At 40.5% G+C, this 26637-nt stretch overlaps 1 protein-coding gene across 1 annotated transcript in view; it reads left to right on the top strand.

Moving 5' to 3' along the window:
• Positions 1-11306: 11306 nt before the first annotated feature.
• Positions 11307-26637, top strand: part of GLS2 (glutaminase 2) — a 26724-nt gene continuing 11393 nt past the window's right edge. The window contains exons 1-12 of the mRNA XM_034412384.3: positions 11307-11715; positions 14699-14798; positions 15995-16116; positions 17154-17283; positions 18405-18484; positions 19499-19662; positions 21984-22042; positions 22897-22929; positions 23498-23556; positions 24185-24251; positions 24407-24457; positions 25828-26004. Coding sequence (XP_034268275.2) covers positions 11510-11715; positions 14699-14798; positions 15995-16116; positions 17154-17283; positions 18405-18484; positions 19499-19662; positions 21984-22042; positions 22897-22929; positions 23498-23556; positions 24185-24251; positions 24407-24457; positions 25828-26004 — 1248 coding nt within the window. The 5' untranslated portion in view covers positions 11307-11509. The remainder of the gene's footprint in view (positions 11716-14698; positions 14799-15994; positions 16117-17153; positions 17284-18404; positions 18485-19498; positions 19663-21983; positions 22043-22896; positions 22930-23497; positions 23557-24184; positions 24252-24406; positions 24458-25827; positions 26005-26637) is intronic.

Genomic DNA, 26637 nt, shown 5'->3' with positions numbered 1-26637 from the left:
CATCACTGCAGGGATGACAATCCCTGCGATCTTGGTTGCCATCATTAAATGAATCCCACGGTCCTTAGATGAGACAAACTACCTGCTTTCCCATAATGAAAGTCAGTGGAGAAGCCATCTGGAAGTTGCAAGTCCCAGACTGGCAGGCAAGTAAGCGGCTATTGCCAGGTGGGGCAGGGAAGAAATGCATGGTGGGGGGTGGGGGGGTGAGAAGCACCTTGTGGCTCAGAAAGGGTGTGTGAGAGGTGCTGCGTTGGTCAGGAGGGAGTGCAAATATGTATGAGAGATACCATGCAGGTCAGGGAGGTTGCCCAAGGTTCAGGGCAGGTTGGGGAGGTTGAGCAAAGATGCAAAAGGGTGCGCAAGGCTGCAAAGGAGCATGGTTCAGGGAGGTGCATGATGATTCGTGAGTGGCGACTGCAGAGGGGTTGGGGAGAGTGCATGGGGGAGGGGGAGACCACCCCAGCAACTTGTGACCTTTCCAGCTTTCCCATTCCAGGTCTTTCCCATTGAGTTTCTGGGGAAGCCAGCAGGAAAGGTTGCAGATGGCAATCACCTGATTGTGGGGTGCTTGGCAACCAATCATAAGTGTACACAGGTTGCTAATTGCCCAGATTATAATCACATGACTATGGGGTTGCTGGGATGGCCAGTTGCTGAACGAATGGTTATAAGTTGAGGACTATCTATAATCATTTGCAGGTTTTATTCCTCTCGCTACTTGAACAACTGATTTCTTGCCTATGGCTCTGTTGTTTATTTATTTAAAATATGGTTCCCAAATGACTCTGGTTAGCTTATAACTAGGAACCAACATGCATATTAGATAGATAGATAGATAGATAGATAGATAGATAGATAGATAGATAGATAGACAGACAGACAGACAGACAGACAGACAGACAAATGAAAGATACAATTGACTCTGAGATCAAATATTCAAACTAATACCCATGCAAAACTAAACAAGCAAAAGGATAAAAGCAGGCTCCCCTGTCATCCTGCATCTGCAAGGCTTGGAAGAACAAGCAGGATGGGATGAATCCTGACGGAATCTCTGGGGGTGGTCATTCCAGAGGGCAGGAATTGCAACTGAATACTGTAGATGTGCTTCCTGTGTCCCATAAGATGACACCCTGGTACACCAAACTGGATGGGCAGAAACCATGGGAGTTAGGCAGTCCCTGAGGTATCCAGGCCCTATATCTTAAAGAGTTTTAAAAGTGATAACAAGTACCTGGTTATTGCATCCAATTCTGCTGACACTATTTATCAAATCTCTAAAGCCACTAATACCAAAACAAATCTGGGTAGCATAAGGTATTAAAATCAAATTTAAAAAAACAACAACTGTTCAAATAAGTTAATGAAACATCGAGAAAGATAAAAGCCTCTCAACATACATACATACATACATACAGCTTTCCCACCTGTGACCCACCTTCCAAACAAAAATTAAAGCCTAGGGGCAAAACCAAGTTTTAAAGGCTTGCTTGAATGAGGTTAGAGTAGGGGCCACACAAATCTCATGGGGTAGGGAGAAACCAGGGGTGAAATCCAGGCGGTTCTGACAGGTTCTGGAAAACCGGTAGTGGAAATTTTGAGCAGTTTGGAGAACCGGCAAATACTACCTCTGTCTGGTCCCAGAGTGGGGTGGGAATGGGGATTTTGCAGTATCCTTCCCCTGCCATGCCTGCCAAGCCACGCCCACAGAACTGATAGTAACAAAAAATTGGATTTCACCACTGGGGGAAACCTTCCTTTTAATCAGGATGAGCAGCTAACTCAAGTGTGTGCCTCTGACTCCAAGGTTTATATTTCTGGAGTCAGAATAGCAGCCCCTTTGTAGAAAGCTGCTTTTTTCACTTTTAGAATTTTGCTGTGCCAGAGTTATCAGTAGGCATCCCTATGTATCTTTTTTCTCAAATAAATCCCACTGCATTCAGTGAGATTTACCAGTAAGCAAATATGGAGATGATTATAAACTCAGTTTATTATACCAGAAGTAAACCCAATTCGATACACTGAAAAAATAGGCATATGTAAGCAACTACTATAAGCAACGTTATGTATATTTCTTTGGATTTAATGATGCTAGACTAAAATTATACTCTAGTTAGAGGTGGGCTGTACATTTCTAAGTAAATAAATGACATTCCAGCAAGACATAAATAAACAATGATTGATTTTTATCCATTAAATTATGAATTCCCTTACAAGCTATAATGGCTAGTTCGCCCAGGATGTTAAACCAATACCAAATCACATTATGAATTAGCATGACTGATGAATCAGCATTATGTGACAAATATTGCCAAATAAATTAGATTAAAACTGAGTATCTTTGAATACATTTTATGGGATGGAATCATGGAACATCTCATTGGCCAGCTGAGGAAATCTCCATTTTTACTGTAAATAGTGCAACTCTAGAGATGAACACATTGTTAAGTTTTATAAAAGTGGGATAGGGATTTGGAAGCATGCCATCAGATTTTATGTTAACCTAAAACAATACAGTAGCAAAAAGTGGGGTATAAGTCCTACAGATTTGCCAAACTTTCTCCCCTATTATTTATTTATTTATTTATTTATTTATTTATTTATTTGGAGCTTATCTTACAATTAGAAACTAACTTGCAGACCTCTGGGGTTTGTAGGTCAGGGAGGGTTGTTTCTCAAGACTACAGTTCTCAGTATTTCCTGGGAAGAGAAGGAAATAACTATTAAGTCAATGTTAGTATTTGCATGGTGAGTTACACAAACTTTAATTATACCTTCACTTAAAAAAAAAAACATCATTATTTCAGGCTTTCATGACGCAGGCTCACAAACTAGTCAGCCCCATTCCAACCTAGGATGTTTTATGAATCCAATCTCTGTGGTTAGGTTATGGTTTGTTGTGTAATGCAGACACATAAGTTGGGTGAGTAAACCACATCTTTCTTAACTACGGTGAAGCACGGACACTGTCTGGAAAGCTCTGCCCTTTCATTCTTGATTTACGAGAGTTGGCTATGATGGTGTAGCCTTGCTGGAAACATACTAAGATCTGCTGGTGGTTATTACTCCTTTCCAGATCTTTTCATGTGCCCTTAAATCAGTTCTGGTGCTGAACCCAATCTAATCTCTCTGGAGGCAGTGTGTTTTCCCAAGAAGGTCCTTACTTTTACCTTGAAGGGAAGCCTCCTCTTCCTCCTTCCCCCCCACCCCCACCCCTGTGCCCCCAGAGTAGAAAGGGTGAAATCTGGGGAACCGTCAGGCCAAACAGCTTTTGCTAGCGTCACAGCCTCTGGTTTTCCAGCTGGCAAGACTGACCGTAACTGCAGATGTGTTGGATGCCAGCCCAACTCTTCATGAAGGAGGGGGCAAAATGGTTGGGAAATATGTAGCCAGTTTGTTTTGGCTGAAAGACCAGTTTTCTGTCCAGGCAGAGAAGAGAGAGAGAGAGAAAGAGAGATGGGTGGGTCCTATTTTGTAGTGACCCCAAAAGGCTGACTTCACAATATGTTGCTGGAGATGGGACTCGAAGAGGAGCTGGCTTCAAGGGAACAGCAGCAAAACAATGGCAAACCCCAGCAGTTGTTTTATTTAATCCCTTTACACTTGCACTGCTTCCAGATAAAGGAAATCCAGGCCAGGAGTCACTTTTTTAAAAAGTATATTATTGGTTGTCTGCATTTCTTGGCGTGGAAAAGCAAAAGCTGGTATGTGTATTGTATAGGCTTGCCTGAGATAGGAGCAAAAAAGCAGACAGTATTTTTTTTTTTAAAAAAAGTCTTTTAAAAAATTAAGCACATTGTCAACTTAGAAGAAACACCTTTCAAATATTTCCTTTTCAAAGCTGCATTGTAACAAATTCTAGAGCTCCAAAAGAGAACTTCACAGGATTTGAAAAAGAGAAAAGGACGTCTGGCTATTGTGCCGTAACTCAGTTTTGGAGGCAAAGATCAGCAATGAGGCTGCAGCATAAAAATCAGAATTATCACAGATAATGACATTAAAGTGTATCGACAGGGACTGGCTGAAAAATCTACAATTTTTCCATTTTCTTCGGCCACGATTTGTATATGCCTAAACACATAGCTTGCAGTGAAAAAGCGAAAAGCAGTAATGAGACTTCCTGTTTTCAGGTATAGATTTTTCAGAATATATCACAAGAGAAAAAGTAGTTGGGAGGGATGAGGAAAAAAAAACATGTGCAGGTTGAGAATTAATTTAAGGACTGTCCTGAGTTCATCCTATTCAAGAAAAAGAAGAGCTAAGAGATGCTGGCCTTTCAATGAAATTATAGTAGTGTGACATTTTTTCTGCTACAACCTGACTGAATGACTGCTGCCAAAGGGCAACTGAAAAAAAAATAGAAAAAAATAAAAGCAATGCAAGTCCTTGACTTGCAACCATTTGTTTAGTGACCAAAATTACAACAGCCCTGAAAAAAAGTGACTTATGACTGTTTTTCACTCTTACAACCAGTGGTGGGTTTCAAAATTTTTTACTACCGATTCTGTGGGTGTGGCTTGGTGGGTGTGGCAGGGGAAGGTTACTGCAAAATTCCCATTTCCTCCCAATCAGCTGGGACTCGGGAGGCACAGAATAGATGGGGGCGGGGCCAGTCAGAATTTTTACTACTACTCAAAATTTCCGCTACCGGTTCTCCAGAACTAGTCAGAACTTGCTGAAATCCACCTCTGCTTACAACCATCACATGGTCACGTGATCAAAATTCAGATGTTTGGCAAATAGTTTTTTTATGATAGTTGCAGTGTCCTGGAGTCATGTGATTACCTTTTTCAACCTTCTGACAAGCAAAGTCAATGGGAATTAAGTTTCACTTAGCAACCATGTTACTAACCTAGCAACTGCGGTGATTAGCTTATACTAACAACTGTGGCAAGAAAAGTCATAAAACGGGGCAAAACTCACTTATAACTTTCTGGCTTTGGCAACAAAAAAATTGGGCTTAATTGTAGTTGTTAAGTCGATCTGTATCTGTTTATATCATGTCTAAAAGCCCAAGAAAAAGAAATCCAAATAGGATGGGCAAAAAGAAACAAGGATGATTCTCAGTATTTGAGATCTCTTACACACACACACAATTGTTACAACAGACACTCTTTCATAGCTGACCTTTTTCCCCACAGATGGTGCCAGCCGCATAGATTCTAATCACAGAGAAGAATTGCTAGGTTAAAGAAGTACTGAAGTCAAATCAATATAATGTAACTATGGTTTATTCAATTTGCTAGATTTGCAAGACACACTGAATTATAAAGTGTCGTACACTATGTGGGATTTATTAACACCATCTTCTCTCAAAAAAGATAATGGATCTACAATGCACAAAGTTTCTGATTTTCATGAAAATGTGAAATATGAAGCATAATGCACTCCCAGGCTGCATTAATAGAAGGAGAGAATCAAGTGAAGCAGAGGTGGGTTTCAGCACATTCTGACCAGTTCTGAGAACCGGTAGCGGAAACTTTGAGTAGTTCGGAGAACCGGTAGTAAAAATTCTGACTGGCCCTGCCCCCATCTATTCTCTGCCGCCTGAGTCCCAGCTGAGCGAGAGGAAATGGGGATTTTGCAGTAACCTTCCCCCGGATTGGGGAAGGAATGGAGATTTTACAGTATCCTTCCCATGCCATGCCCAAGCCATAACCACCAAGCCATGCCACGCCTACCAAGCCACAACCACAGAACCGTTGTAAAAAAATTTGAAACCCACCACTGAAGTGAAGTGTTAATACCCCTTTATAATGCCTTGATAAGACCATCCTTGGAATACTGCATCCAGCTTTGGTTGCCACAATATAAAAAAGTTGTTGAGACACTAGAAAGAGTGCAGAGAAGAGCAAGAAAGATGACTGGGGACTGGAGGATGAAACATGAAGAACGGTTGCAGGACCTGGGTATGTCTAGTAATGAAAAGAAGGACTCAGCGTGATATGATAGCAGTGTTCCAATGTTCCAATGTTCCAGCGTGCATAAGTGCACCAGCTTGCCTACCGTCCCTGTCCCAATATTCCTTTTTTACTTACTCTTTTCATGTATTCAAATTATGTTTATACTTTTACCTGCTATTTTATATATGCTTGACAAATAAACTTATGGTTATGAATATCTCAGGGGCTGCCACAAAGAAGAGGGAGTCAAGCTATTCTCCAAAGCACCTGAAAGCAAGACAAGAAGCAATGGATGGAAACTAATCAAGGAGAGAAGCAATCTAGAACTAAGGAGAACTTTCCTGACATAACAATTAATCAGCAGAACAACTTGCCTCCAGAAGTTGTGCTCCAACACTAGATGTTTTTAAGAAGAGATTGGACAGCCATTTGTTTGAAATCATATAGGGATTCCTGCTTGAGCAGAGGGTTGGACTAAAACACCTCCAAAGTCCCTTCCAACTCTGTTATTCTGTAACTGCTTAAATTTTTTTTCATTTAGCTCCTGTAATTCTGGAGCCCTATATTGTCCAAACCGATAGTTCTCTTCGGAACTCTTAATAAAAGATACTTGTCAATTGATTGGGAAGCAGGAGAACTATCACCATCTAGTGGCATGTCTCAATGCAGTAGTGAATGACCACACGATTTTTAAAATATTTAAGGGATTTTGGAAAATGCTCACATCCCCTCCACTACCAGATGTTGCTGAACTATGATGTGCAATAACCCCAAACAACATGGACAATGATGACTGATACTGACATAGGTTTTGTGTCCCAGGTTGAAATAGGATATATAAGGAAATAAACATTTTGTTTATTATGTTAATTCAGACAACTTGAGTAAAATAGAAGAGTTTTTTGAAACCAGCCAAGAACAGGAGCAAATGGAAGGAGAAAATGGGTGTGTGGCCAATATTATTAAAATATATGCTAAGTTTAAATATGGTTTACTTTGTTTTATCTTTAGCAGATTGTGTGAATCCAACCAATTGTGGATTGAAAGAACCATGATTAAATACAGGTAATCCTTGACTACTGTTCATTTAACAATGGCTAAAAGTTACAACTTCAGAAAAACTGACCTGTCCTTGAAGATACAACCATTACCCCACCCCACAGTCACAAAATCACCATGCAGCAATTTATGGTTATGTGATTGCAACTTTCCCGCCTAGCTTCCAACAAAGTTAATTGGGGAAGCTGGATTCTCTTAACAGTCATGTGATTCCCTTAACCACATGACTCACTTTACAACCACATTAACATTGCTGTACAATTGGGTTTGGTAATGTGATGCCTCACTTAACAATTGAATCATTTAGGAACTAAAATTCTAGTCCTAACTGTGGTCGTAAATCGAGGACTACCTGTAAAGCTCACAATGTGAAAAGTATATCTATAATGCCGGGTACAACTCTTTAAATCAGAGGAGGGATTAGCAATTAATCCTAATTACAAAACTCTGTCACACTCAAATAACATTTGAAGTTGTGGCGATGAAATCAGTCCTTGAGCAAAGTGACTTTGGTCTCTGGCAGCCAAAAGGAAGCAGGGAAATAAGAGATGGGAAAAGAGGGGAAAAAAGGATTAAAAAAAGACAATATGTTGTGGGGGTGGGGATGAAAAGGAGGCAGTTGGGTTGCAACCGTTTTTACATTAGGTCATCCCTGTTTCTGTTTTTGGTCTTTCCCACAGCTAACATGGTTTTCTCAGAGGCAATGACAGGAAAAAAATCCATTCATTTGATGAATGAAACGACTGTGAGGAGATACTAAGTTTTTACACAATATGCCTCCCTAAGGCCAGAGAAAGGAATCAAAGTTTTTTTTTTTTTCTGAATGATTGTAAAGCTATAAACACTGGTTGCCTATGTTGTTGCCCCCAATTTTTATGATCTGAATAACTGTTTATGAGTAAGAAGCTTAAAGCAACTTAACATAGTATTGGAAATGACACCATTCAGACAGAATTATCTTTTCAGGAATGGCCATTTTGAATACAAGCAACTGCAAGATTTTGTGTTACTTTTTAAATCCAACCCCTCACCCCAACTGTCCTCTCACTTGTCTTTTGTTATCAATATAGGTAGTCCTTGACTTATGACAACTGAGCCCAAAATTTATGTTATTAAGTGAGACATTTGTTAAGCGAGGTTCGCCCCGTTTTATGACCTTTCTTGACACAGTTGTTAAGTGAATCACTGCAGTTGTTAAGTTAGTAACACGGGTGTTAAGTGAATCTGTCTTCCCCATTGATTTTGCTTGTCAGAAGGTTGCAGAAGGGGATCACATGACCCCGGGATGCTATGAATATGAATCAATTGCCAAGTGTCTGAATTTTGATCATGTGACCATGGGGATACTTCAACATTTGCAAGTCACTTTTTTTCAGTGCCGTTGTAACTTTGAACGGTCACTAAATGAACTGTTGTAAGTCAAGAACCACCTGTACTGGATATTCAATACTGTAAGTTAAAAAAAAAAGTGGATATTTAGTCTCTAACTTCCCTCTTCTCTGCATCCAAAAGATTTGCAGTGTTTATAAATATTTAAGCCCTCTTAAAAATCAAAATGTAAATGTTTGTATTTGCTTTGCTGCATGATGGGTTGTATGAATAGAAGCTATTCTTTCTTGAATTTGGTTAAGCTTCTATTGTGAACATATGCTGTGCAAGTAGTCCTTGGCTTACCAGCACAATTGTGACCATCATTTCTGTTGATAAGCAAGGCAGTTGTTAAGTGAATCATGCTCAATGTTACACTTTTGCCATGGTTGTTAAGTAAATCACTGCATGGGTTATGCAAATGAGGGGGTAATTAAACATATCTGGCTTCCCTCATTGACTTTACTTGTCAGAAGCCATCTGGGAAAATCACAAATGGTAACAATTGACCCCAGGATGCTGCAACCATTGTAAATACATGCTGGTTGCCAAGTCCCTGAATTTTGATCAGATGACATGAGGCTGCGATGATTATAAAAATGAGGACCAGTCATAAGTCATTTTTTTCAGTGCTGAACAACCACTAAATTAATGGCTGTAAGTCAAGGACTATCTGTAGTTTCACTGCCATATGTTCTCCACATTTTATTCACAATTGGATATCAGAGGCGTTGTATCTTTCTTCCAATGTTGGGCAAAGTTTATCACTGAAGCTGTGAGCGACTGTCTCAGCATTCCATCCCCCTTTTCTTCTCTTTTCTTTCTTTTAGTTTATGTAATTAAAAATACAGAGGAGACTTCTGGCAGAAGATACAGAACAATTAAAACTCGGACCACACGTTTTCTGAATAGTTTTTATCCCAGAGCTATAATTGCACTCAACAATGAACTAAAGGGCCACCATCAGTGAGCTGTTGGACAGCATTACTTGGTCTGTTGTGTGGATGTTTGGGTGGTTTAGAAGTGGGGGATTTGTGGTGGGTGGGAGTGTGTTTGGGGATTGTTATGTGTGTTAGACCTGGTCTTTGGGTGTTAAGTGAATTTTATTGTATGGGTATACTATGTATACCCGTACAATGACAATAAAGTTATTATTATTTTAACCTCAAAGATCTAAAAGTTCATATTACAAAATAATTCAGCGTAATCTGCAACTTGTAATATTCAGCATCAACTGTATAATTTGAGCAGTTCTGTTCCATTTACATCTCAGAAATCTTATTTAACATTGATATACATTTTCTATTTTGAAAGACAGTTTAATCATTACAACTAAATGTACCACTTTACTTGGTTATTTGTATTCTATAATGTAATAAAACAATTTAAAAAATAAAATATTTCTGAATAAAATAAAAAACCTCCCTCCACAATATATTAAATAACTCTAAGGTAGCATGTCTTTATTTTAGACTTCATTCTACTCCCTTGGCAGTGGGGGGGGGGGGTAGGGGACTATCATTTTGTTCTCATGTATAAAAGGAAACATTATTTGAGATTCTAGGAAAATGCAAGATATATATAGCTTGGAAGCACAGGAAGAAAAATTGACTTTTTAAAAACTTGATAGAACAATGAAACATATGGTATAGCATGAGTTTAATTCAAGAGAAGAAGCTAGATATCAAGATTATTCAAGAAACCATTGGCCACATTCAGAAAATATGTTGAAATGAGCACAACATGGAACATTCTCTAATAATCCATCTTTCACTGCAATGCATGAACCTAATAATCTAAGAATGTCAACGTATTCAATAGAACAAATGACAGATGGGAACAGGTTTCGTATCACATAATGAACAACACTTTTGTCCATCATATTACAGTCATGAGTGTTGTATAAATGAGGCTATATGGTTAGGATAGGGTTGTTTGTGTCACATGAACCTCGGAAAATGTTAATTCCATAACCAAGCTGAAAAACATCTATCAACCCATACTGAACCAGCACAATGGAGTGCAGTCCATAACCTTCAATGAAGAGACCTTCATACCACGGGTGAAATCCAGCAGGTTCTGACAGGTTCTGGAGAATTGGTAATGGAAATTTTGAGTAGTTTGGAGAACCGTACTTTATGTATAAATGCTTTTATTTTGGCTGTTCACCGCCCTGAGTCCGAAAGGAGAAGGGCGGTATAGAAATTCGAATAATAAATAAATAAATAAATAAATAAATAAATAAATAAATAAATAAATAAAACCGGCAAATACCACCTCTGGCTGGCCTCAGAGTGGGGTGGGAATGGAGATTTTGCAATATCCTTCCCCCAGAAGTGGGGTGTGAATGGAGGTTTTGCAATATCCTTCCCCCAGAAGTGAGGAGGGAATGGGAAATTTGCATATCCTTCCTCTGGAGTGGGGTGGGAATGGAGATTTTGCAATATCCTTCCCCTGCCACGCCCACCAAGCCACACCCACAGAACTGGTAGTAAAAAAAAATTGGATTTCACCACTGCTTCAAACCTGTAAAACCGGCTAGATGACTTTGGGCCAGTCACTCTCTCTCAGCCCAATTTACCTGCTATTCTGGGAAAAATACGAGGGGGAAGGAATATTAGGTAAGTTCCCCACCTGGAGTTATTTATAAAAACAATGAAAGCAGGGTTTTAAAAAAAAAAGTCTAAAAAGTACAGAAGTTTTATATCCCCATAAATTTCAATCACTGCATCTCTACGCCCTAACATTCCAAAGGAAGGATCGTGTTAGCAGTACCTCGCTATCCCAAACAGTGAGTACTACAAAGCCAATAAAAGATGCCTATATCATATCGTCCCCTCGGGTCACTGAAAGAGGGGCTGCCTTTAGAGACCCGAGAAGCATTGTCTGTATTTTCCCACCCTACCTTTGGAGGGTAGGAAATGCAAAGCCCATGCAAAGCCCCTTCCTCCCGCCATTCCTCATTGGTTTTCTATAGTTCCTTAAAATCGTTGTTTAGCTGATTGGCTGGAGTTCCTCCTCGCCCCTCCCTCCGCTTTTGGAAACCACCGGCCTGATGTTTTTCTTTTAAAGGGGCAGGAGCCGCGGGGGGGCGGCAGCCCTGTCCTTTGGCGCTTCCTCCCCGTACCTTCAAGGTGCGCTCCCCATCTGGAGAGCCGGAGGCATCGGCTGCAGTCATGGGCGCTTTCAGGATCGTGACAGGAGCGCTGCAGCCTCGGGAGATCCGGCGCCACTGGAGAAGAGGGTCGTCGGGACACGGTTTGGAGCAGCTGGTCCTTCCCGCGGCTTTGGGCAGAGCCCCCTACTCCACCGGAGGGAGAGAGGCGGTGATGAATGGCCGTCATCAGCAGCCGCAGCCGCCTAAACAGCGCCTCACTGATCAGTAAGGGCTATCGCTCGTCACGCTGTAGTTTGGGGGATCTTAAATTGGGGGGTGTGTGTGTGTGTGTGGCCATTCCCAATGGCGAAATGTGTAAGATCACGTTACTTCCAACCCTTGGAGTGCAGCTCCTTGCCTTGCACTAGCCAACTTTCTCCATGTGATAGATCCAGAGCCCAGACTTTTTTCCCCACATTGGCACCCAGGGACAAATGCGGCTTTCTTGCTACAGGTAGTCCTCAACGTGTAACAGTTTGCTTAGTGACCATTGAAAGTTACAACGGCACTGAAAAAAGTGTCCTGTTGTGACCGTTTTTCACAGTTACCACCTTTGCAGCATCCCCATGGTCATGTGATCAAAGTTCAGATGCTTGGCAATTGATTCATGCTTATGACCGTTGTTGTGTTATGGGGTCGTGTGATCACCTTTTGCGGCTTTCTGAACAATAAAAGTCAATGGGGAATCCAGATTCACTTAACAACCGGGTTGCTAACTTATCAACTGCAGTGATTCACTTAACAGCTGTGGCGAGAAAGGTCATAAAATGGGACAAAACTCACTTAATAAATGTCTCACTTAACAACATAATTTTGGGCTCAATTGTGGTCGTAAGTTGAGGACTATCTTTACCCCAGCTTTATTTATTTGTTCAGTCAAATAAATGAAGTAGAGAGGCAAAGGAGATGGGGTTGAAAAGGAAACCTTGCCCAAAGCCTTTCAATTTGTTTAATTCAGTTATTCTTTTTTTTTCTTTTTTTTAAATGCAACTAGAGCTTCACACTGCCTGCACAGCCACAATCCAAGAGTTTTCAATCCAAGACACAAAAGAAACATTAAGATTTCTGACTAAATTATTTAAATATACAGAAGTCATTGTCACTGTCTTTTAGTTGGTGCCTATTGATTTTTGGCATTTCATGTTCTATGACACGCTAAGCATCTTCAATTCTGCCAGTCTGGGGGGTAAGAACTGAGTCTGTTCCCAGAAGAAATGCTGGCTGCCATAGAAACATCCCCTCAGCAGCAGAATTGCTTTTGATCCAAAATGCAACTATGGAAAAGGAGAAACAAACTGAGCCTTGGTGCTATTTTATGATCTAAAATATATCAGGCATGGTTAATACTTTGGGGAATTTTTTTCCAGGGCATAAAATCTCCACCAAGTACTAAATGACGGTGATTATGTTTCTGTAGGATGCATGATCGTAATTTGACTTTGTAGGTTAAAACATAGAAATACGCATTTTACTTTTGAATGCATTTTTCTAACACTCAAATAACATTTGAAGTTGTTGAGAAATATTGGAGGCTTGTTTTAAACATAATCTTTCTTTTGCCATTTGTAGTGCAAGGCTGTTATTCTTGATATTTTGTCTTCCTTTTTTCATATTTGATGTGCAATACAACATGCAGCTACCTGATTGTATATTGATTAGTATCCATTGTATCAATATTACAGTGGCATGCTTCTTTCCTTGCATTTCTGAAAATAATTTTAAATAGGCTTTTTTTTTTGTTTTAAATTCATTCATCTAGAAATTATTTTTCTTTCAGACTAATTTTAAATAATAAATAATAAAATAATAGCATTGGAACATAATGAATGATTATCCACTGTACAATTTATATCTCAACTATCTCTAAGGCTTAATTAATTCTTCTTTTCTTCTTTTCCCGATTCTTGCATATTTTTGTATATTAAATAAAATGCTGGAACTGAATGTGTTATATAGGTAATAATCAAATTTCCTATATCAAATACTTGCCAGAAATAAATTAATAAAAATGGAGAAGATAAAAACAACGGGCCATGTCACTTAGTACCAAAGAATTATTAAACATGAATTTGAATGGGGTATAATGGATTTTTTAGGAATAAAAAAAATACAGGGATATTTTTGAATCCACCTTTATGACTAAAAAGCAAAAGCCAGTTTAGAGTTTTGTAGGTAGATGTCAAGTTCCATGGTAAACAAAAAGACTTGGGCTTTTTTTTTAAAAAAAAATATTGTTTGTATAGCAATACAACAGAATCTTAAAAGGCACAGCACAGTAATTTTTCTCCACAACTTATATCTAGTGTAATTAAGGCAGAATTACTCTCTTTCTAACGCTTACCTGGGATTCAAGAATCTCTTCTGTGCCAGCCCTCCTTCCTCCCTTAACTATCTTGTTGTCTGTTCTGTGTTCCCATGGCCCATGGCAATAGAGAGAATGGAAGCTAAATGGCTAGACTGAGAGTTACCCCAGTATTATTACACAGAAAATTCTGATTATGAGGCATTTCAATATTTGGAACAGCATAGACTCCCAGAATTCCTGAGTCAGAAGGGTCCTGATAAGTAGCCTACATAGTTAACTTCAACCCCATGAAGTTTCAGGTGTTTATCAAACCTATAATGAATGTTTTTCATTATATGAAAATAATGCTATTTTAATGATATTACAAATAACAACAACATTGATCCCTTGTACAGTCCCATCAACCCTGCTCTAAACCATCCCTGATGCTGCTGACTCTCCGACTTCAGTGAGGGGAAATCTACTTTTCCTATTGTCTGAGTACTGAGAAGAAGGCCCGTAGGAGCTAATGAGGAGAATAAATTGAGTGTGGAATTATGTTTTCCTGTGGGGAAAATGTTTCCTGTCTCTCTTGGTAGCATGGCTTTAATTTGCCCATATTCTTTTCTTTTAGGAGATACTTCTCTTCCCAGGAATTAATTAATTTTGGTACATAGGAGCAGAGAGACCTATAGTAATTCTCCTTTAGGCATGGAAGCTGGCTGGGTGACTTTGGCCAGTCACATTTTCTAAGCCCTAGACTGGGAAATTGGGAAAAAAAATCTATCAAACCGCATTGGCCCACCATGGTATATTATGATCTATAATCTTCAATGAAGAAGGCTACATCTTGCTACGGGATGATGATGATGATGATGGAGGATGGACGATAACAATACATATGTTGTTCCCATCTCTCTCCAGGGACCTCTCCGTGAATGGGATGCTGCCACGTCTCAGTGATCTGCTCTTCTACACAATAGCCGAAGGACAGGAAACCATCTCTGTTCATAAATTTACCACTGTAAGATATGCCTTTAAGAATGGCTAGGATTGCCTGGGTGGAATGTTGGACTGCTATCCTGATTTCTAATACAAATGAATCTTTTCAGTGCGAATTTTCCTTTAAATTGGATGTGAAACCTATAACTTTCCATTTATCTAAGTAATGGATATGTTTTTTTTTTTTTTGTGCATTGCTAATTGCATCATTACATACCTGCAGCTACATTTTGCTCCTCACAATTGTATGATTGTATTATATGATTGGTAATGCTTTTGAATCACAAATTTTGGTGAATATAAGAGAAAGGTTCTGTTTACTAGATAAGCACAGAACAAATATCATATGACAGTGTCATATATAGAATTCCTGTGAACCTAAATTATGTATAAAATTATGTGATAAAATGGGTAGAGCTTAAGGATGCCCACAACTCCTGGGTAATGCCTCCCAAATTCCGCACCATCAGAAAATAAAATAGATCTCATGGCTTGAAATGATGGAGCATCCAGTATGACATCAGACACTCCGAGAAAGCCTTTGTGCTGGAAGACTGGGGACATCCTTTGCAAAGAGCCTTGTCTGTGATGCTACTATGATGCTACTGTCACAATTTCTACCCCATAGGAAAGAAAGATTACAATAACATCTGCTATTCTAATACCGGTAGAAATAGAGTATCTATGGGTACTGTTTTACCTATAGGTCAATTTATTCTCACAATTAATTTTTCTGGGCAATATGCATAATTTTTCATTGGAGCATTCAATTTTCTCTTAGTAGAGATCCGTCCACCCTCTGAAAAACAGCATGTGGAAGTTTTCCATACATGTAAAAGCATATATATGCATGTACCAAAGTGTAATTAAGAATTCACCCTTCATACTGCTGAGTTCTAAAGTACTGGGTACTGCATCCAGTTCTAGCAACCCTCATCTTGAGCTGCGGTGGCGCAGTGGTTAGAGTGTAGTACTGCAGGCTACTTCTGCTGACTGCCAGCTGATTGCAATTTGGCAGTTCAAAACTCACCATGCTCAAGGTTGACTCAGCCTTCCATCTTTCCGAGGTGGGTAAAATGAGGATCCAGATTGTTGGGGGCAATAGGCTGACTTTGTAAACCGCTCAGAGAGGGCTGTAAAGCACTGTAAAGCGATATATAAGTCTAGGTGGTATTGCTATCTTGCCGTATATTCATCCATGACTGGTTCTTAATTCAGGCCTTACAGCGCACTGGTCTTTGGACCTCAGATCCACGTCTTCGCGACTGCATGAATCTGATGCGGACTGCAACTCAAGGAGCTAACAGTGAAGGAATGCTGAGTCGAGAACTTTTTCGGAGGTAGGAATTACATTGAAGTGTCCCCAGTGGTGTTGTGGCTGTTCCTTTGCAACTAGAGCACTGAATCTATGTTTGTTTAACAAAGCATATCAGCTTCTGCAGGCAAATGTAGTTTTTGTTCGTCATGTTGCAGACAAATTTTGTTCTCTAAACAATTGCACTCCAATTCACAGAATTCCTTCTGCAGTCCTAGTCTCACATATTTCCTGTTTGCATCTCTTTCTCCTTCGTTATATCTTCTTCCTCTCAGCTCACCACAATTTTTCATAGCCTAAAAATATGAAACACTACTTTGGTTAAGCAATATACATGCTACAGTAGTGAAATTTGCCTGTTCGGGAACAGCGAATATGTAATAGGGATAGCTTTAGAATGTTAAAAAATGTCCAATTATTTTGAAAAAAACTTCAAGTCTTTATTGGGACATGCTGAATTTCTACTCCATTCCTAACATCTGATTTTATGGTAGCTGCATTCAAACAACATACTGAGTTTTCATGTGGTATTTTTCGATTGGGCTCTTTGTTGGACGAACCCAAACCGGGAAGTTTTGTCAATCACAACATAGTACATTGTGTGAACCCAGATAACTGTGGTCTAGCAAACAAACTACAACTAAGTAAACCATACCACAGTGCAATATACAATTCAAGCAATATATGGGAATGGAAAGTTTATTCTGTGTCTTCTTTTTGCTCTGGACTTCACATGTGGCAGCTAGAAACTGCAGGAGATTATCTCAAAAAAGAATTATAAAGATAGGAGAGGAGATAAATCAGTTAGCATTTCAAAACTGGAAGCTTTTTAAAAAAAAAATTGGCTAACTTTTTAAGTTTAGATGTTCAAAGTGCAAGAAAAGAGAAAACATACTTCTGAGTTTTTTGGTTGGTATTGTCAAGTTAGCTGCTTTTCTAGGCAAAGAAGTAGAAGATAAAATAGTAATTACAATTTTCATGTCTGCTTGGTCACTAAATAAGACATCTTACTTTCTTCTCCTATGTGCCATTCAATATTTCATCTACAATTTTCGCTTTCAGGTGTGTGAGTAGCAATATAGTTCTCTTGACCCAGGCTTTTCGGAAGAAATTTGTCATCCCTGACTTTGAGGAGTTTACATCACACGTGGAGCAGATCTTTGAGCGTACCAAAGGACTTAAGGAGGGCATGGTAAAAAGATCTGATTGCACATAAGTAAAGGTTCCCCCTGAACATATGTGCTAGTTGTTCCTGACTCTATGGGGCGGTGCTCTCCGTTTCAAACCTGAAGAGCCAGCGCTGTCCGAAGACGTCTCCGTGGTCATGTGGCTGGCATGACTAAACGCCAAAGGCCCACGGAACGCTGTTACCTTCCCACCAAAGGTGGCCCCTATTTTGCTACTTGCATTTTTTACATGCTTTCGAACTGCTAGGTTGGCAGAAGCAGGGACAAGTCATGGGAACTCATCCCATTATGCGGCATTAGGGAATCAAACTGCTGAACTGCCGACCTTTCGATCGACAAACTCAGCGTCTTAGCCACTGAGCCACTACATCCCCTTTTTGCACATAGCAGAGGATAAATGATATAACCCCTCTGCTATCTTCCAAAAAAAAAAATGTATGGAAAGCTCCCCAGTGCTTGAGTAGAATATGAGTGTGGCAGATAAGAAAGCAAAGAGAGTGGCTGTCCGGCCTTAGAATTAATGAGAGAGGTTGTCTTATGCAATCTGCGTAGGAAGAGGGAATTTGAATATCTCCCCTTAAGTACCCTTAATGCTTACTAAAATCCCTGGAAAACCTTTTTCAGTGCTGTTGTAACTTCAGTCACTACAAATGGTTGTAAGTCGAGGACTATTATCATGGTAAAATAAAACCACAAATGTATGCGGCAGTCTAGGATTTCTTCCTTTGCGGCTGATTTTGCTCGGTAGTGCACTCATCCAGGCTGCTTCTCTTGAGTTTCAGTTTAATCCCACAATCTCACTGGTGTAGAACGGAGGCCGAGGGAAACTTCCTCCACTGCCCTCCGTTAGATGGGCTTGCAAAGGGTTAATGACTGTTTCCAGGGGTGGTATTCACTTACTTTTGCGACTGGTTTGCAAATGTGAGCGTGCGCACGCATGCGCAGGACCTTCCACGTATACTCAGAGCATCAAAAATGGGATGTGATGATGTCCGGGTGAGTGGGTGGGGCCTCCTGCCGCCACTACCACTTCACCCAAACCGGATAAAACCGGCTGAATACCCCCACTGACTGTTTCCCTGGGGCTTGTCCCACATCTGAACAATTTCTCTTTCCCTTTATATAGGTAGCAAATTACATTCCACAAATGGCGAGATATAATCCAGACATCTGGGGTGTATCTCTCTGCACAGTGGACGGACAACGGTAGGTATAAAGAAACGAGATGCAAAAAAATAAAAAGGGGGGGGTTGAACATTACAGAATACAGAAAAGCCTTGGTAGTACAGTGGTTTAAGGCACCCTGTTATTAAGCTGGTTATTAAGACCAGCTGCCTGCAATTACTGCAGGTTCGAATCTCGCCAAGGCTCAAGGTTGACTCAGCCTTCCATCCTTTCTAAGGTAGGTAAATTGAGGACCCAGTTGTGGGGGCAATAAGCTGACTTTGTATAAAATATACAAAAGGATGAAGGCTATTGCTGAGCACATTGTAAGCCGCCCTGAGTCTCCGGAGAAGGGCGGCATATAAATCAAATAAAAAAAAAAAAAATAGGGAAAAATTATTTTCCCCAAAACAATAACTCGGCGAGGTGAATTCGGCTTAGAGAGAGTGACTGGCCCAAAGTCACCAAGCCAGCTTTCCTGCCTGATGGGGACTGAAAACAATCTTGTGGTTTTTAACCTGGCATTTTAACCATCAGCGCAAATTCAGTGGTATTGTAAAACAGGTAGTTCTTGACTTATAATCAGGCCCAATTGGGTCCCACATTTCTGTTCCTAAGTGAGATATTTATTAAGTGAGTTTTGCCCCACCTTTCTTGTCCCAGTTAAGTGAATCGCTGCAGTTGTTAAATTAGTAAAACAATTGTTAGGTGAATCTGCCTTCCTCATTGACTTTGCTTGTCAGAAGGTTGCAAAAGGTGATCGCCCCTGGGACATTGCAATTGTCATTAATAGGAACCAGTTGACAAGCATCCAAATTTTGATCTTGTGACCATGGGGATGCTGCAATGGTTGTAAGTGTGAATAACAGTCATAAGTCACTTTTTTCGGTGCCGTTGTAACTTTGAATAGTCACTAAATGAACTGTTGTAAGTACCTGTATAAGACAAGTTCCAATGTTTTTGGAACAGCATTCCAACCTTTGCACAAGTCACTATGTCTTTGTCACCGAGTATAAGAGGGCTGACATTATTTCTCCCCCCCCCCAATCTCCCTAGGCATTCCATGGGCCACACTAAAATTCCCTTCTGCCTGCAGTCATGTGTCAAGCCCTTAAAATATGCTGTTGCTGTCAGTGAATTGGGCACAGAGAGAGTCCATCAATATGTGGGCAAAGAGCCCAGTGGGCTGCGTTATGACAAACTCTCTCTCAACGAAGAAGGTGAGTACTGGAAAGGAACTCCAGTGTGCTGAGGAACAGGAGGCCACCCAAATATGGACCACCCAGACCATATTTGCACACCCAGTTGTAATACAGGTGTTGTCCTTTGTCAGCCCCTTTGACAACTAAAAGCCTTACTGTGTGAATGAGATCATTCCAGTCGTGATGAAAACATCTGTATACCTCCAATGTGTGAGCCGCGGTGCAACTGCTGTTGAAAGATAAGCCAGTTTGCTATTGTGTAATGTGTGTGAAATACTTGTTTTAACCTTCCAGGATGGTAACATTGTACAAGTTCTGGTATACTGAAAGGTGGTATGGAAATGCTGGTCATAAAATATCTCTATTTTCCCTATTAATATTCCCATGAAAAGTAAGAAGGAGAACTTTTCCTTGAATCTTTATCTAGCCCATTAAAACTTTTCCTCTTTCAATCCACTTTAAATTCCATGCAAAATTCATAGAACATATGCAAGGGGGAAATGAGAACAGCTTACAAACATCTTATGTTTATTTTGCTATGTGTTTGATCATTGGGTAGATGTTTAACAGTTCATTCGTCCTACTTTTTATTATGATTTGAATAGTAAGTGAATGGTATTTAACGAACCTGTGAAAAAATATGCATCCTTCATTAAAGTAATTGTGAATTTTTTTCTTTTTCAGTAAAGCCTCCATAATGGCATATGAAGAGACAATAATTTAAGATCACATGAAAAATGAAAACAATAGTTCTTGTTATACTATATATATATATATATATAAGACCACAGCAAGCAATAGCACTAGCAATGGCATTTAGACTTACATACTACTTTATAGTGTTTTACAGCATTCTCTAACGGTTTATAGAGTCGATATATTGCCCCCAACAATCATTTTATTGGCCTCGAAAGGATGGAAGGCTGAGTCAACCTTGAGCCAGTCAGGATCGAACTGGCTGTGGGCAAAGTCAGCTTGCAATACTGCATTCTAATCACTGCTTTTCCCCAACTCAGGGGTCCTGCAGATCAGTGGCTTCTATAGATGCTAAAAAGTTCAGCCAGAAAAGTTGGTCAGTACTGAGTGAGGATTTGGGAATTGTGGTTCCATCGTATTTATTTAAAAACATTAAGAAAGCCTCCCATCTTTCAACCAATTCTGGACAGCTCCCAATGAAAAATTAAAAAAAACATATAAAATCACTTTCAAAGCTATAAAACTCAACCAATTAAAACGTTAAAAACAACAAAAACCTGGCACCAATCGGACCTCTTGATGAGAGTATCCTTTTCTTTTCGTTAATTTTAAAATGTAAAATTAATGAATTTTAAAGTGCATCCCATAAACTGTGCAAGATCGCTGCAAGATCTATTTGTCTTCCTGCCATGATAACCCTGCTGAGGTTTAGAAATTCTCTTTTTCTTTTCTTAGATTTATAAGGCTGTCAAACTAGAAAGACTCCAGGCAGCTTTATTTCTCATTTATTTCTGAGGTAACATAACTAAAGTGGAACATGTGGGAAGATAACGGACAACTGTTACTTGGCTAACTTCAACATAAAGAAATGAATGAACGTACATTAAATAACTTTAAATGGTTTTATTAAAGAAGTTAACCTGATTCTATAGCAGGGGTGTCAAACTCAAATCCGCTTAAATCTAGCCCGCGGGTCCAGCCTGGAAATAGCAAAGGACCAGCCCGCGGTGCCTCTGGCAGCCAGAACAGGATGTGGGGGGGCTGCGTGTTCCCCTCCCCCCGCACCCTGTTTTCGGCCTGGACTGCCTTCTATAGCATTCTGCTGGCCAAAATGGAGCGCAGGGGGTGGGCATATGTGCCCTCCCACACCCCATTTTGGCCAGCAGGGTGCTGCAGGAGGCATCCGGCCTGTGTCCCCCCCGCTGGCCGGCCCGCGGAGAAGTTCAGTGCTGATCCGGCCCTCGAAGAAATCCATTTTGACACCCCTATGGTATAGTATACTATATCCTATAGTATAGTTATAGCCAATCATGACTTGCTTACCTAGCACTAAATAGAGTTCTAATCCTGTCTCCCTGACTGATGGAGGATTTCCAGGGCTAAAACTCTCAGCCTTCCTCAGATTTGCCCATCCACTTACACCTCCCAAATCCATGATTCCTCAGTTTCTCTCTTTACATTTCTAGAATGTAAACAGAAAGCAGGTGCCCTATATGACCATGTTTTGATTGGCTGTTCCACCTCCCAATCAACACAGATTCTACTATATTGGGAAGGCCAGTGAATTAAATAAAATCTTAACTGAGGAGGATGAGGATGCAGAATTAAAAGACTCCTGTTTTAATCCATTCCTTTGCATTCAGGGATTCCACACAACCCTATGGTGAATGCAGGAGCCATTGTGGTGAGCTCTCTTATCAAGGTAAAAGTTTCTTCGGCTCTAGTACTGGTATTAGACATGGGCTGGAGTCCCCTGACAGTGGATACAGCTCAGATTAAAGACATTATCATCTCTGGACTCACTTCACAAATGCTGGAATGTGGTTTGTTTGGTTTTGGTTTAGCATGTAGCTTGAACCCATTAGCTGCTGTCTTTGGTAAACTATGACTTAGCATACTGTGTGAATAACTCCCATTGCCATATAAGGGATTCTACATAAGGTGCAAAGTCTATATTGCAATGCACACATTGTCGCTTCCACTTCCCCTATCCCAGAAACAATATTTGGACTATTCCATAAGGATCACTTTTGATATTGTCCTACAAAGATGGATTCTGGTTCCAATTTATCTCCAGGGTGAGGGATTATAGAATATTTGGGTTTGTTTGCTGCATTCTAGTCATGGCTGCTATTACCAATAGACTATGTAACATGCTGTCGCTACAATGATCTTCCCATTATGGTTTTCTTCCTTTGTCAGAGTTGCAACTGTCCAACTTTCTCACTCTTGGCCAAAGTTGAGGGATCCCTTGTTTCATAGGGCAGATGCATATGGAAGTCAAGCCTCTTCTCATCTACCCAAAACTCTCTCAGAGCCAAAATATTCCTCCATGTCCTTAAAGTTCTACACGAGATTGAACGGCTGTTCTATCCATTTCAAGAACTGATCTGGGACCCCTGTAGCTATCTTAACTAGAAGTTTTAGAATGCATTGCTAAACCTATAATGTATCTCTAAACTTTCTAACAAATGCTTACATTTGTCAAGATTAAATTGTGTCTCAAAAGGCATTTGATTCTTTTCTCTCTTTTTTTCCCTTCCTCTTCCTCATCAGATGGGCTGCAATAAAGCAGAGAAGTTTGACTACGTGAGTGTGATCTTCATTTCCCTGCTGGAAAACTCCACAGTGCCCTTTCTCAGGGTTGGAGGAGAAATTGATTTTCTGGCAACGCTGGCTGATCGAGTCATTTATCTTGCAGTGCAATCCTGCCATTTGGTTTAGTCATTTGTTTAAAAATCTCCTAGAGTATTTAGCAATGAAGGGTAAAAAAAAAACATGCAGAACACAAGGGCATGCTTTGTAAATGACAAAGTGGCAAGCATTATTTCTAATAGATTCAATTAGGACGGGGAAACTGCGGCCTGCAGGAGCATTCAATTGTCCAGCATCCCTTTTGCAATCCCAATTTTTTTTTAATGTGCTTGGTTTTTTTTTCTTATTATTTTGAAGGATGGGTGATAATCAGCAAAATGGGTACCGAACTGTTACATGAAATTAAAAATACTGCAGTTAGCTATACAAATAAATGACCGTCAACAGAAGAAGAAAGAAGGGTTGCGGGAAGACTGGAAAAATCCAGATTGAAATAAAAAAAAGAGCTGGAACATAGAAGAGATTCCTTCCGGATGCAGGTTTTTTTTTGTTTCTGTTCTAGGTGGTGGATTATTTGAAGAAGATGGCTGGAAACGAATATGTGGGGTTCAGCAATACCACGTAAGGCACATACATTGTGTGTGGGGGCGGGGCCTTGCGGTTAGAGCAGGGGTGAAATGTAAAATCTGTTACTACTGGTTCTGTGGGCGTGGCTTGGGGTAATGTGACTGGGTGGGCGTGGCCAACTTTTTTTTAAAAAAAACTTTTCAAAGCATTTTTTCTAATGCTTTGAAAAACCTCTCTGCCAATCAGGAACTCAGCTGGGATTGTCAGAGACTTTTCAAAGCATTTTTTTTACCACCTCTTCGGCCAAGAGGTTGCAGAAAAAATGCTTTGAAAAGGCTCAGATGATCCCAGTGAGCCGCGCGATCATCAGAGGCTTTTTTTTTTTACTTTTAAAAGCATTTTTTCATCGGAAGAGGTTGTAGAAAAAATGCTTTTAAAAGTAAAAAAAAAAAAGTCTCTGATGATCGTGCGGCTCAGCTGGGCATGGTGGAGTGGGGGGGGGGATTTTTGCTACCGGTTCTCTGAACCACCTGCCACCATCGCTACCAGATTGGGCGATCCAGTCCGAACACCTGGGTTAGAGTGCCTAGCAGTATGTCAGGTTTCATCTGAATGATAGTTCTCCAAATGGAGATATCAGAAGATATGGGAGAAATGAGGATCTGTGCACATTTCTTTGCAGGTTTCAGTCAGAAAAAGAAACAGGAGATCGGAATTATGCCATTGGCTACTATCTCAAAGACAAAAAGGTAACGAGACGGAAGGGGGGGAGAGAAATCCTGGGCTTTCTAGCAGATCAGGATAAACACAGTGTCGTTCGTTGAAAGAAACCCCTCATGCTGCGAAAGATCCATTTTGCCAAGATCTGACCCAACTTTATTGTCTTTGATTCCCTACTTGGCAGTGCTTTCCACGTGGTGCAGACATGATGGCAGCTCTTGACTTATATTTCCAGGTAAGTTGCATTTTGAACTGCAGCTGAGCTGGTGTGCTGGGTCCAAAACAACCCAAGGGTGAAATCTACTTACCTTCCCTATCGGTTTGGAAGTGCTCTCGCGCGCGTGCATCACATGCATGCACAGACCCTCTGTGCATGTGCAAACCCTTCTGCGCATGCGCAGAGGGTAAAAAACAGGTTACTTCCTGACGAACGGGCGGGTGGGCGAAGCCTTGTGCTGCCATCACTACCGGTTCTCCGAACCACCCGCTGCCATTGCTACCAGTTCGGCTGAACTGGGCCGAACCGGTAGCATTTCACCTCTGAAACAACCCTTTTGAGTTTGAAGGAGAAAAAAAAATAAACCATTTCACAATGAATCTTTTTTTTTTTTTTAAAGTAAATATTACAGGGCTGGATTGCAGTTTGGTGCTTGTTGCTTTTTTTCCCTCCTCCTTCCAAACATATTCCTCTAGATCAGAGGTGGGGAACTATGACTCTTTTATGACTTGTGGACTTCAACTCCCAGAATTCTGGGAATTGCAGTGCACAAGTCATAAAAAGGCCATGGTTCCCCACCCCTGCTCTAGATTAATATCCCACAGGCCAGTGTCTTCAAACTGCAATATGCTACAATCATCCCTAGTTAGCAGATTCATGGCACTGACAATTTACATTGATGCATATGACAGGTATCAGGTCAAAAAGGTTGATTTTGGATATTTGGCCAGAACCTTATTGTCAGGGTTCCAACCAATGCCCTAATTAAAACATGAATCTCAAGATGAGGTTCAAAAGAAATCCAGTTATTTATTAGGAGCGTCATGTCAGCACAATCCAAGAGAAGCCAACTCTGACCTCACTTAATTCGCCTCTTGGCTCTGACCCTGTTTCCCCCCCCCCAAGGTGTGTCATCAGTCACATTCTCCAACGAAGCAATTTCGCGGGTTGTAGAAGTCACTCCCTCCAGCCACTGTGGATCTCCATGGAGATGGCCTTGACATTTGCTGGCTGGAATGTGCTTTGTTTTGACTGAGGTGCAAACTCCTCAATACAGCTGCGAGGCTTGATTCCCCATCCCCCTGCCTATGGCAACTCGAGGGCAGGTCGGGAAGGCTTCGCAAGTTGACACTTATTCTTTGTTCCATTACATGTTACTTTTTCACCTGAAAAGAGACCTTCACATAATCAGAATTCACATATGCAATCCTTTGTTTTTCAAGAAATGTTATATCAAGTGTTTTCTTTGTGTTTAAACCACATTTGTGTATAGACCCTGAATTTTCACTCCAAGCAGAGGTTAGGAATGATTTCTGGGCTTATTACTAAGATGTTATTAAAATTAATTTCTCTCTCTTTTTTTTAAATCTTTTTTCCCCCTTATGAAGTTGTGTTCTGTTGAAGTGACTTGTGAGTCTGGAAGTGTCATGGCAGCCACACTTGCCAATGGTGGTATCTGCCCTATCACAGGCGAGTGTATCCTCAGTGATGAAGCCATCCGCAACACCCTTAGCCTCATGCATTCTTGTGGCATGTACGACTTCTCGGGGCAGTTTGCCTTCCATGTAAGTTTCTGCCCTGTTTTGGGTGGGGTTGGAAGAAGACACAGGAGTGAGCATCCAGAAAGAGGGTAGGACTATTTTCATGACAGCTGGTCTCAGTGGGGATTCTCTTCTAAAGGCCATTCCTATCCATTGAAACTGTCAGGTGAATGAGGTGCTGCATCACATGACCAAAAAAATAACCATATGTTATTGGAAATGAAGCAGGAACACCACTTTTGAAACTTCCTGTACCATGCTGAGGGCTATGCCATGGATTGCCTTGTTTAACAAAATGGAGGTAGACCTCTACTTGCAACCATTCATTTATTGACTATTCAAAGTTACTGTTGTGACCTAGGCTTACTGAGTCACTACAATACACAATTAGTCCCAAAAAAACCTATTTTATTGTAACAGCTAAGAGTTACGATCATTCCCAACTGAGTCCCAATTAGTTGCAAAATAAATCCTTTGGAAGAAGTCCTTCGGGATAATCACCAACCTTTATCTTCTTTGACATCCTGCCAAAGGACTTACTTGGCAAAGCCCCACGGAGTTCAGAAACAAACAAGAGATGCCAACTGGAAACAGAGTTAGCAACGTTGCTTTCCTGCAAAAGGCCCAAGTCCTTTGTTTCTCTTTTAAGCCTTATGG

The sequence above is a fragment of the Pantherophis guttatus genome, chromosome 2 (assembly GCF_059756535.1).
Source record: "Pantherophis guttatus breed Tessera chromosome 2, ASM5975653v1, whole genome shotgun sequence".
NCBI lineage: Eukaryota > Metazoa > Chordata > Lepidosauria > Squamata > Colubridae > Pantherophis > Pantherophis guttatus.
This window is presented reverse-complemented; position numbering and strand designations above follow the sequence as displayed.